Here is a 12,368-nt window from a genome sequence, read left to right on the forward strand (position 1 = left end):
ACTATTTCTTAGTAAATGATTTGCATGACCCCAGTAGAGCTTAAAACTGCCCTAGTGTGCACACTTCAACTGCTCATAGCCAAACAAAAGCTGGTTTTTTTTAGGTAAAACTCCTCAAATGTAGCTACTGCGTCTGATCTTCACTTTGAAAGAGCCATCTTCACTTTTCCCTCAGCAGCACACCAGTTTGTTCCTTAGACCTGGCAGGGTGAGGAGCACTTTGCAGTCCTTCCCCCTCGCTCCCCACACAGCTGGACCCCTCCAGCACAGCTCTGAGTTATTTCAAAGTGCTCCAAACCACTCAACCTCTTCAAAGTTCACCTGAAAAGCCATGCTTGGCAAAAGCATATGAGTGCTGCAGCCATGGATATTTGCCAGCAACTCCCAACTCAAAACCAGATGAATTCTAGGAAAGAACAATTTCTGGTCATAGGAGCTATGAAGCAGCACAGCCTGATTAGTCCTGGACAAGAATTATACCGAGAATCTGGGGGTCATGGAAAATAAATAGAATTTTCTATAAAGCAAAATCCTTGGTGTTGTTCTGCAAGTAATAACACCATTCATCTTCTGGTTGAGTCTGATAAAATACAGAACTAAACGCAGAGTTGCCCCTGCAGTGCCAGATAGAGCGCACAATGTAGGTTATGTCATCAGCTGGAAGGGCTCCACTGCAGACAACTCAGCCCGGAGCCTTTCTGCAGAAGCCAATCTTTCCATCAAGCCTTGCAGCACTGAGGTCGTTCGTGATCATCATGGATAAAAACACAAAGTATTACAAAGCATTTATGCTGCTGTCAACACCCTGGCAGTGGCCCTCTGCTTGCCAGAGAGCACATTTCCAGCTGAGGTAGCCGATCACAAACTATGGCTCCACAATGACATTTAACTGGGCCAACAAAAAGGATCTCCAAGACTTCAGTGTGAGCTGAATCAGCTGCAGGACCTGCTCGCTAAAACCAGCTGCCCGGTTCCTCCTCAGCCCAGCGCTCAACTGCACCATCAGCCAAACAGGCCTGCTTTGTTTGCCCATCTCATGACCGCTTTTTGAAGACTCCTCATTGCTTTTATTTATGTTAAACACAAACCACTTTGTTAGCTGCTCGTTTCCTTTCATGCAAGCCAACTTGAAGGGTTTCCTCCCCTCTGTGGAATTCACCAGCCCTCTCACTTGGATGGCATCAGTGTGGGGCTGCATCTCAGTTCAGATTCTGTTTTTCCAAGGTCAATGATGTATGGCGTGAAAGTGAGAATTTATGAACTACAAAAGTGCTATTCCCTCAGGGAAAATGCAAGATTTCCTTTGAAGTGGAAACAAAAGATAATTTTGAAAGAAAAACTGTGACTTTGAAAATACTTTTCTTAGCAAATTGCCAAAGCTTTTGATGCTGGGAAGAAACTTCATTTTTAACAAGCTTCCTTTCAAAAATCAAAGTCCATATTCCTCTCCAAGCAAAGTTTTGAAAAATACAGAAATAAGCCTTACTGTTCGTTTTCTATAGCTGGTGATAGCAGATTTAGCTACTTGTTTATTTAAATTTAGTTTTACCCTATTCATTGAAGAATACCAAGTGATTCATTTTCTTATTTAGAAAGTATTCTTAAATATAGGGATGAAATTCACATTACAGAGTAAAAGGCCTCTACTTGGTTCAGGACAGTCTCTGCCCCTCCCCAGCTTTCTAACACTTTATATTTCCTCCACCGACTTAGGTTAATTCATATAACTAGAGAAATTTGATTCCCCGCCCCCCCCACTAAGTTTAGTTTGGAAAAGAACAAAAGAACTGTCAATTCTCAGTGGATGGATCTGGCAGTGATGTTGAGAGAAAAGACTATTAGGAAAGCCTGTTTGTGAGGCATGTCTAATGATTTCACTCAAAGAAAAAGCTTAAAGCAAACTAAGATTTGGATCCCCCTATCACATCTAGTTAAGCTACAAGACACTGTGTATGAATGTTGAATAGCACCAGGAGTATTTCTGAAAGGTTCTCAAAACAACAAAGTCTGTGTTTCAGTCTTCGGCTTCATGGGAAACACTGAGTCATAAGTGATGAAAACTTATGCAAAACTAATTATGCACAGAAGTATTCAAAAATATTTGTCATTACTAAAAGAACTACAAAATAAAACTTGAACATTACTTTACAACTGTGCCTTGCCAGAAATTTTAACCTGGACAAAACAAAATGAAACAGGAAACCCCACGGCACACCCTCCCATGCCTTAAAGCAATAACAGACTCCAAATTCCTACAGGAAACTCAAACGCTCTGTTTCCAGAAAAAAATGCAGTATTTTTAGAGCTAGTAACAGAGCAGACAGATAGTAGATTAAATTTTGCATTGCCCAACTGTTATAATTGTCCTTGTAGAGCAAAATTTCCAGAAACAAAAATAAGGCACCTGAAAAAGGTAAGCTTTTTGTACTCAAATAAAGGCATGGTGAATAGGCCTCATTTTCAGAAAGTGCTGAGATCCCGTCCTCGGAAGTGTGGCTCCTGTAGAGCGTGACCGGTTTGGGACCCCACATTGTTTTGTAACTTGTGGAAACCGGGTGCAAGCCTATTGCACGGATGAAGGTTGTTGCATTGAAAGCCTTTAAATGAACAACAGAGAGAAGCAGGGGGAGAAGATAACAAGTGGAAGAAATCCCTAACTGCTGGTTCACACAAAGGCTCCTCCAAAAGTTTTAGATTTAGCCATGCAGAATATAGGCAAAAAAGAAACTATTATGCAGTACCACCACAGGATGCTCTGCAGTGGAAAGCAAAGGAAAAGCTTACTTTATATAAAAGTGGAAAGTGCATTTTGCTCTCTCTTGTCCTCCACGAATGATCTAGTGAAGCTTGCTTTGATTTCAGTACAAGGAACAATTTCAAGAGTGTCAGAGTATGAGCGCAGCAAACGTGAAAGGTAACGCTGCTGTTTTCTCATGTCTGTTTTCAAGCTTGCTCAATAACAAATCCAACTCAACCTAAAACCTAATGCAAGGAAGTGGAAGAATTCCCATCAGACAACCACTTTTTCTCAGTACTCTGAAAAACTTCCAAACCAATTAAGACGATCCCCATAGAATGGGAGAAAATTGGCAAAGGATGATTTAGACAAACAAGATCTTTAGCATTTTTCTCTTGTCTGACATCTCTCCTCTCATTCTACCCAGCAGCTGACAGACAATACAGGAGCAGTGGACCACAGCGGGAAGCAAAGCTGCTTCACTGTGAACTCAAGTTATTTCCTGGCCAAAGGATGAATCATACAGGATCAATGTACTGGGGGGGCTACTAAATGAGTGATCAGCCCAGGAGCTTCAGAGAGTCACCTTGAAGTCCCTTCAGCAAAATACTTTAGCAAAGTATGTGGGACGAGTCATTTGTATGGGATCCAAAGTCTAAACAAGAGATCCACTGAGTCCTCCAAGCCCATCTCTCAAAGCCGTGAAGGCAAATCACTGTTGAAATTCTCTTTTTACCCCAGGACGAAGAGAGAGCAATGAACAGGGACTCAAGGGACAGTGCGCCCTTGCTTCCTTATTAGTTATTCTCCAAATGGTTTAATTAAATATCCTTGCAGTAGAGTTCTCCTGTGTATGTAATTTGACCTTCTCACTAGAAAAGAAGATGAGGCGTGTTTCCTGCTAGCAGAGATGGTATCAAACCAAAAGGCGGTGGTGGAGGTGACATACATCAGACCACCAGATTTCACAAGATTTCTCAAGTGCGTGAGAAAAGGCAGGGACAGAGTAAGTTTTTCACTTCCGACCCAAAAGTATGGTGCCAAATGAGTGCAACTACACCAGGCAGAGAGCTGAGACCATGATGCCCTCCAAATGGAAAGGTTCATTTCCATGGGGCAGGCAGCTACAGAGCTAGTAGCTCTAAGGAAGCTAGTGCTGTAGTGGAGAGTGTATTCTCTGCCCCAAGGCAGTGGGATAATTATTTAATTTCTTTACTGTGTTTTGTATAACCTTCTGTGCTGCTACCCAAGTGCAATCTTTTTCTACTACTAAGGCATCTAAAGCCTGGTTGTAGATTTTCTCTGAAAAAGAAGCTTGAGAACAGATAATGTGGATGAAGGTGAATGAATGAAGTCCTACGTTACAACAGCAAATAGTGGCCTCTCCCTGGAGGGAATCCAGAGATGTCTAAAGACAGCAAAACCGCCAGGTTTCTGGAAAAGGAGACACAAAAAGCCTGGAACGGCAGAAAACCAGCTCAGAGACCAGACCTGCTGGTATGTTCACACTGGGATTAGGAAATGCCTTGATGCCCTGATGAGGGGAGAAAGAGACCCCCAGTTGCAAAGTCCACAGACATTCCCTGAAAGAAAAAGGTAAATTCCGATGTCTGGAAGAAACCATCATAGCACCTGATGTACAAACTTGGCTCAACAGGCAAGCAGGAGGAAATGCTGAAGGTTACATTGTTCCTGACAAAGCAGAAAGGAGAAAAATTTTCTCCTGACAAGAGGGTTGTGGGAAAATGAACAGTGAGAAAAAAATACAGGAAACCTGCTGGGCCTACAGGCAAAATGCCAAATTCCCTCCTGAAGAGCAAGAGGCCATGGCAACTGGCCATCAAAGAGGACGAGAGAGAAGGACAGATGTTACCGCACAGGTAGCCCTGACAGCTGCACTGGGAGACCCAGCATCGCAGTGCCCAGGAGCTGGGGGTGGAGGCCTGACCAAAGGGAGCTTTTGGGAGCACCAAGCATGCTGACAGCAAGGGACAACAGTTATTAATGCAAATACTCACATTTCTGTCACATAACATATGGTCGAGTAGTTAGGATACTTAATACTTTATTTTTGAAATTTGAAACTTACCATTATTTGCATGAAGTCAGTAACTTTGGAAGATATATACCAATTATATACTATATCTAGTTTAATTAAAAACTGGTGGTTTAATTAAAATACAGCCTACCTCTTCTTCATCTGTAGGAGCTCCTTCTAAAGGTTGGAGTTCAATAACTCTCCAGCTAGAAATGAGACAAGAAAAGTAAAATTAGCCTACATAAAAACTGTTTAATTATTTCAGCAGTAGAGACAACTCTTCTGTTTCTACACTGTCTTGTTAGTTACTCCTTCTTCAATACTGCTTGTGGTTCCAAATTTATTTCAAATAAAATAATTATAAATTTAAGGTGCTGATAACAGATGCCCAAAATTCAGATTTTCCTTTTCCAACCAAACATCTAACTTTTCATTTTCCCAACAAAGTCTTTAGGCTATCCAACAGACAATTGTTAGCTTTACAATATCCAATTGTTAGTTTTAAAGATAATGTAAAAGCAAATACAAATTAGACACTGGAAATATGGAATAATGGCATTTAGCCATTTCAGGCAATTTGCTATTCTAGTAAGGCGCTGAATTACAGCGCAGGAGATCAATTACTCTGTTTTAGCAATCTAAAGATGTTTTCTTAAATTATAACTATAAAATTATCTAACTACATGTTAACCTTCTCATGTTCATTTTGGTATCTTCTTTGCAACTAAAGAGGTCAGTGAACAAACCTTGGGGTGAGGATTTCTTTGTATTGTAGCTTCTCCAGCTTTGATGGTGCCACCAGCGACATTGGAATAACAATGTTGTCTATATCATAGGAGCTCTCACTTCGCAACCTCCTCCTTGAGTTATGCTGTGTAACGTAATCAAAACAAGAGGAGATTCATCAGCTCCGATCATAGGAACTACATGTTAGCCAAGAAACATGAGAACTGCACGAGGAGAAAGTCTGTAACTTGAACGCATGTTCTACAGGCTTAATGACTTCTGACTTCCCCCCCAGCCTCCTCCGATAGCATCTCAAGAAATCATACAATTATCTCATCTCTGAGATTTACTTCTTGCTGGCATAACTCTTACTGAAATCAGTGGGAGTTGCCTTTCCCTGATTTCAGTTCCAGTTAATTCTGAATACTTATGAGAAATCTGAAGTTGATACTGCCTTCTATAATTATTTCCTAACCCGTAACCCAAGTGGTTCTTCAGTGTGATACAATTAAGAATTCCAAAAGAATGAAGCTACATGTAGCAGTGAAGAGCAGCCTACATGAAAAGTGGTTTTCTGAAAGGTGTGCAAAAGACAGAAATGGGATTTCTTTGCTATGATCATACTGAGATTCATGGTGGTGTCCTCTGCCCACTAGTGCATGGAACCTATGGGGGTCAAAAACTGAAGTTCCTGGATTACAGGAGAAAGTTTAGTTTTAAATCATGATACATTCCATATGACAAGATCTCAGTTTTTAGCTGAATGTTAATGGAAGCAGTCTATTCTAAAATCTTCATTTAGGTATTCTTTGATGATGGTCTGTTCAAGGAAGGGGAAAAAAGGAGGCACGTGCATTGTCAAAACCGTGTGGAGGATGCAGATCTGGACTCAGCTCTCCAGCAGTCATCACCCGACTGAAACATGACAATGCCCAGAGCACCAGTGTACCACTATGCTTAGCAAAACGTGGGACTGAAATCTGACTATTAGTATTAAATTCTCAATGAATTCCAATAAAACAAAGTGTGTTTCTGCAGGGAACCAGAGCGGTGCTGCTCCTCAGCAAATTTATATACCAGAGACTTTGCCTGTAGTTCCACACAAAAGGTTTTACATAGTGAAGCTGAGGGTTAAGAAGTTCTGTGACTATATTTGCACCGTGAGGTCATTTTATGTAGCTGCACCAAGAAAAAAAGGTCGTAAGAGCCCTTGTGTAAAATTTGGAACATAAATCACAGTGTATTAATGAAATTTAGAAACAAAATTAAAAATGAAAGGCCCGGTGCCAATAAACTAAACTTACACTCCAATTATATGATCTGCAAAATTCTTTTACAAGCGAGTTATCTGTTTTAGGAACACCACATACTCAATCTGGAATAAGTTACTTAATGTAATCCACTCTAAAAATGCTCTGTACTGTAATTTTACACTAAATTAGATGTAAAAGGCATGTGTTTCATGATCATTAATTTGCACAACTCTCTGTTGGTATTTCAGTTAAGATAGTGAAACATTTTTGGTTTACCTGTGATGAAGTGCTGTGGGTGGGCTTAGACATGGCATTGACATTGGTCACCGCAGCAAAACTGCTCTGGGATTCCGGTTCTGCATGTTGAAAGGAGAACGTCTCAAATCTAGCGTTATGTTCGCCTATCACAAAAAATAATAATTAAAAAATGGATACTGACTGTTGTCTATTAGACTAAAGATATTTTTCCATATGGTAATAATAAAGTAATTTCTAGAAGCCCACAGCTAACCACTTATGGTTTAACAAATACTAAAAAAAGCCATCTAAATAAACACTTGTTACTCATCCTGTCATTGTTGTTCCACAAAACTCATCCCTCTCCTTCTACGAGGGATTTCTTCTCATGGAATCAGCTTCATATGGGCAAATCATGCTGCCTTTTTTTTATTTGGAAGCTGCCATGGACTACACACACAGCAAACACAGGGAGACTGAGGGGAACACTCCTCACTGTCCCTAACAGCGCTGCCCTCGCTGGGCTGTATCTCACTGACATATCAGTTCACTAAGCCCTCACCTGCGGTTTCTTCCTTGATAAATGATAAAACCAGCAGCAAGGGTAAAAAATAAAATTACTTTCTAGATCTTCATGTGGTTCACTGCTCCAGACAAATTGTAATTCTTGTTTACTCTTATTCAGTCCCAGTGTAAGCAGCATTTAGGGGGATTCAGAATTTAACCACTTGTGTTCTGCTTTCCTTCTACCTTAATTTCCAGTAAGAAAAGAGAACTCAGATTTAATAAACCATCTAATAAACAGAATCAGTGTATTCCATCATGGAAAAAGAGGTAAGGCTGATCCTAATGACTGTATTGCACAGGCTGGGTCAAGGACATGAACTCTCATCTACAAGGCAGCTCTGCAACTCCCTGGCACACAGCTTTTATTTTTGGCCTTGTTCATCAGGCTGACCTTCCCCATGGATAATTTCTCCTAGACAGAGCCCAAATTAGGAATAAATATGTAGTACTACACCATAGCACTAATAAGCTAGAACTGCTGCTGCTACTCACGAATACACCACATAGCAGTTTTCTGGCATTGGGAAACGACGATCCTCCTGATAAAAGATTGCTTTTTTTCTTCTATTAGCTCAAAGAACTAAATACTATTGGCAGAAGACAACTTCTAACTTCTAAAGGTTTGTAGTAACAAGTTTTCTCTCTTTCTAGTGCTCCCAAGTGAGTCTAATTGTTGACCTCAGCATGCGTGACTCTACGCTTAGGGAAACAACCTGGTTGCAAGAAACAGTGTCAGCATCTACCTTTGGGGAGCAGCAACCAGCTTGGGGAGCGGGTGGCATGGAAAAAGCATCGCTGGAGAGAGGGGACAGGGCACAGTCCCCCGAAACGGGCACAGGGCTCGAGAGGAGGGCTGGCGTGCACGAGGGAATGATGCAGACAAACAGCTTCATGTAAATCAGACACCAAAACTGCCTTTTACTGTCCTGTAACTTTCTAATCAATAGATGGTTTTGGTTTGCGGTTGTGGCTTTTTTTTGGTTATAGGTTGGTTGCCTGTTTTTCTTCTTTTTTTTTTTTTTTTTTAATAGATCATAATTTTTTGTTAAATCATGTCTGCAGTAATTCTCATATCTCCACCTCTATTGCAATATTACACTAGCAGTTTTACCTGGGTATGCAACAGAAGTATATTTTTTCTGTGACGTTAACACATCATTTATATCTTTTAATTCTTTTTTTTTTTTAGGAGAAATTTTTAAATTAACATAGTTTGTCCTCTTAACTCAGTGATGTATCTTCTTCAACTGTCTTGTGAGGAATTTTGCCAAAAGTTTTCCAGAAGTTCACATAAATGAATTTGTAACAGAATCTGTTAGGTTTCACATTCTAATAGCCTGGAAAGGTAAGATGCTATTTACCTTTACAATGGTATGCTGAATTTTTTGTCCCTAAATTACCACATTATTCTACAGAACTTCCAGGGCACTTTCTATTAATTTACCACGTAAAGTAGAGATTCAGTGGCTCAAAATACAAAGATAACAATGGTGAAAACACAAATTATAAGCACTGACTACCCACAAGTCCTCATAACAGTCTGGAAGGAAACCAGACCCACAGTATATGACAAATGAAACATAGCTGACCACGGATGCCAGAAATAGTAAATGTTTGCCTGGGCACATGATTTGACAGATAACTTTGTGATTCAGTCTGTTTCGCTGACTACTATTAAAAAAACTCTTCATATTAAGAATAATGACACCCAGTATTAGAAAAACACAGTTGGACTGCTGAGCAGTCTCCTTTAAGAGTATTCCAAAAATAAAATACAGAAGCTTGTCTCTTCTTGTAATATACTCAAGAAGAAAGAGAAGGATTGCTGTGCTTTAAAATAGCAGATTATTTTCATGACATCCCAAATTCATTTCTTCACTCCTGTAAAGTTTCATAACTGTACATTTTTTAGAGACAACTTAAAATTAATTGTCAAAGCCCAGTGATAATGAACTCATTTATACAGTACATATTTTAAAAGAAGTAGTGCCGACTTCAGCAATGCCATTTTTCTCTTACCTACTGCTGTCTCACTCAGATGTCTTTTCTTTCTTCCTTCCGACAGCTGGTCTGATGTTCCGGACACTGACTGAGATTTGGAACTAGATAAACAGCCACTGCTCCATTGCTTGACAGAAACATTATGTTGATTATAGTCTACAACAGAAAATGCATGTATCAAGCTGAAAACTTATTTTCCATTGGTGTAATTTACAGGCAATCTTAACTGCTGAGCTATTTATAATGGAAAAAAACCAAAAACCCAGACTTCTGATAGGAATCCAAAAAGCAATCAGTACTGCAAGTGAGGCACCTGTGTCTGCGGAGAATCCATGGTCCAAACTGCCCCCACTTGTATTAGTGCCCTCCTTGGCTCTGATGGGATCATTTCAGTGCAACAAAGGAGAATGTGACGCTGTGGTCTGGGAAGAGATTCCTCTTCCACCTAAAGCCTTAGCCAGTTACCTTCTCTGATAACCTGCTTTGTGGTAAGTTCATAAATTGAATCTCTTCAGGGCAAAAAGTACTGGCAAATAAAAGAAAAACAGTCTTGCAAATATTAAAATGTTTTGCTTCACATACCATTGTCTGGGGATACTCCCAAAGATGACGTATCAACAGGTTCTCCTTTGATGTCATCCTTCCTTAATAATGTTTCAAAGTATAGGTGAAGAGGAATATCTAATAAAAAGAGAAGTTCAGATGGAAACTGTATCAAAAATATGGCAACCTATGAGCATCATCACCAAAGGTCTAGGAATTGATTTCACAACACTATGTGAAATCTATGGGTGATATTGCTGTCCTGAGTCCTTCAGCTCATGAAGAACATCAGTGCTCAGTAAGTAACTCCTGCAAGGATCGATCCCTTGTCTATACGGCAGCAGTGTCTTCACATGGTCAAAGTGAAGACAATACAGGAAAGCATGTCCTGAAACTGGTGAGACCAGAGCAAAACTCAGTGACGATATCCCAAAAAAGCCCAGCCAGACATTTCAAAGAGGTGATTTTCGCATGAGTAAAAAAGAAAGAAAAGAAAATTTGAGGCAAGGTAATTATTGTATGAGTGCCATCCACTATAGGCAAAGACCTATAGTCATTCCTACCAGTTATCTGATAATCTCCAGTAATTACCTGGAGGTAAGAACTCAAGGTACTTGTATTTCTATTAATGGGAAGTGAGAGTTATGCCACGGTAAAAACAAATCCATTTTTAGCTGTGAAGCTGCACTACCATATTGTGCTCACCAAGGTAGGACTCAAGCCTAAGGAACACTCCCGAACAAATCCCAGTGCAGCCATACACGCTTAGTAGATGAACAGCATTTTTTTTTTTGTGTTCAAAACTGAAGTAAGAAAGAGCAACACTGTCTTACTATGGAATAATCCATGTCCATACCTGCAATTACTCCAGAATTATTCTTCATAAAATGAAATTCTGGAGGGTAACAGGTGAGAATAAGACTGGGGTCTTCCTGTCTTGACCAACTGCTGCACAAAACCTGGCACAGCACAGAGCACAGCGAGCACTTCTCTTCTAACCTGAAAAGGCTTCGGTTTGGCCTTTTGGGTACAAGTAATTAATGCTTTTGGAGTTGTTACTGCTGGGAGTCTAGAGGTAATTTCAAGGTACATTCCTTCTTTCTCTCTCTGGGAAAGGCTACAGCAAGACAATGTAATTAATTTCCTGAGGGAGTTCTAACCCAGAATTAGTCTGCAAAATATCTCAAGTGGTAAGGGATTTACCCACTGTTGCAAGGCAGGAAGGCTTAAGAAAAAGAGGTCTCTATCTGAAAAGCCTTTTCGGAAACCAAATTACATGAAAAAAGGGAAATTAAAGAGGAAGAAAAATGTCAACGTAAGAAGCACACTAGACAACCGGCACATTCAGAATGAGAAGAGGACCGAGGGGAGGGCCAAAGGGTGGGCATTCAACTACTTTTATTTACAGCCAATCTGAGCTTCGTGTGCCTTCAGGACTTGCCAGGACAGAAACTTTCAAGATATTTTGCTAACTAAAAAGAACAATTTATTTCAATTTGATTTGGATCTAGTTAGCTATTTTGTCACAAGACTAAAGGTGACCTGTAAAAGGTTTTTTCCTCCGAGGTTTTTGCTGTGCTTCCTATTCTACTTCTGAATAAAACATAAAGAAGGTCTGAAAGGTTAATTATCACAACATTTAAGTAAAGAAATAAAGAAAACATTTCTCCCCTCTTTTTTGTGGTTCTTTATTTTGTTTGTTTGTTTTTTCCCCTGGGGAATCACCTGGATGTCTCAGAATTTTTTTATTATATGCTTCTGTATCTTAAGCAAAAGAGCAGGACTGTTTGTTCATCCACAAGATAGGTGCAGAAATACCAGAAATGCAAACTTCTTAGATACAAAAGATGCAGAAATACCAGAAATGCAAACTTCTTAGATACAAACTACAATTTTCCAGTTATTGAGGTGCAGTTTCAAGAGGTACGTTTATGTTCGAGGGATGCTGCAATCACTGACATATTTTTGTTCAAGACCCTTGGTAATCTGGAAGCTCTAAAGGTAAGACCTGGAACCGTAAGGACAATTATGCTTCCAGAAGTGAGTATAAAAGTAAGCCAGTCCCACTACAATATATTTACTCTTGTCTGCAAGTTATGATTGTCTTTTGAAAGTAAAAACCAAGAGAGTAACTACTTTGAAAGTAAAAAACAAGGTACAAGAGAGAGCATCTGAATCTTGAACTTGAATCCCCTTCCTCGCACATCGAAAAAAAAATCAAACTCCCAGAGTTTTAAAATGGATCAAATACCAACAATATTTTTTA

At 39.8% G+C, this 12,368-nt stretch overlaps 1 protein-coding gene across 13 annotated transcripts in view; it reads right to left on the reverse strand.

The window, feature by feature from the left end:
- The window catches only part of KANSL1L (KAT8 regulatory NSL complex subunit 1 like), a 64,369-nt gene that overhangs the window by 4,779 nt on the left and 47,222 nt on the right, over positions 1–12,368 (reverse strand). For all 13 annotated transcript variants that reach the window (XR_010473727.1, XR_010473724.1, XR_010473726.1 and 10 more), the window contains 5 exons: positions 10,142–10,240; positions 9,578–9,715; positions 7,031–7,155; positions 5,522–5,646; positions 4,927–4,981 (listed from right to left, as the gene is read on the reverse strand). Coding sequence is in view for 5 of the 13 variants with exons in the window: in XM_065069048.1 (XP_064925120.1) it covers positions 4,927–4,981; positions 5,522–5,646; positions 7,031–7,155; positions 9,578–9,715; positions 10,142–10,240 (542 nt within the window). In the remaining 8 variants the exon portion in view is untranslated. The remainder of the gene's footprint in view (positions 1–4,926; positions 4,982–5,521; positions 5,647–7,030; positions 7,156–9,577; positions 9,716–10,141; positions 10,241–12,368) is intronic.

The sequence above is a fragment of the Columba livia genome, chromosome 7 (assembly GCF_036013475.1).
Source record: "Columba livia isolate bColLiv1 breed racing homer chromosome 7, bColLiv1.pat.W.v2, whole genome shotgun sequence".
Lineage (NCBI taxonomy): Eukaryota > Metazoa > Chordata > Aves > Columbiformes > Columbidae > Columba > Columba livia.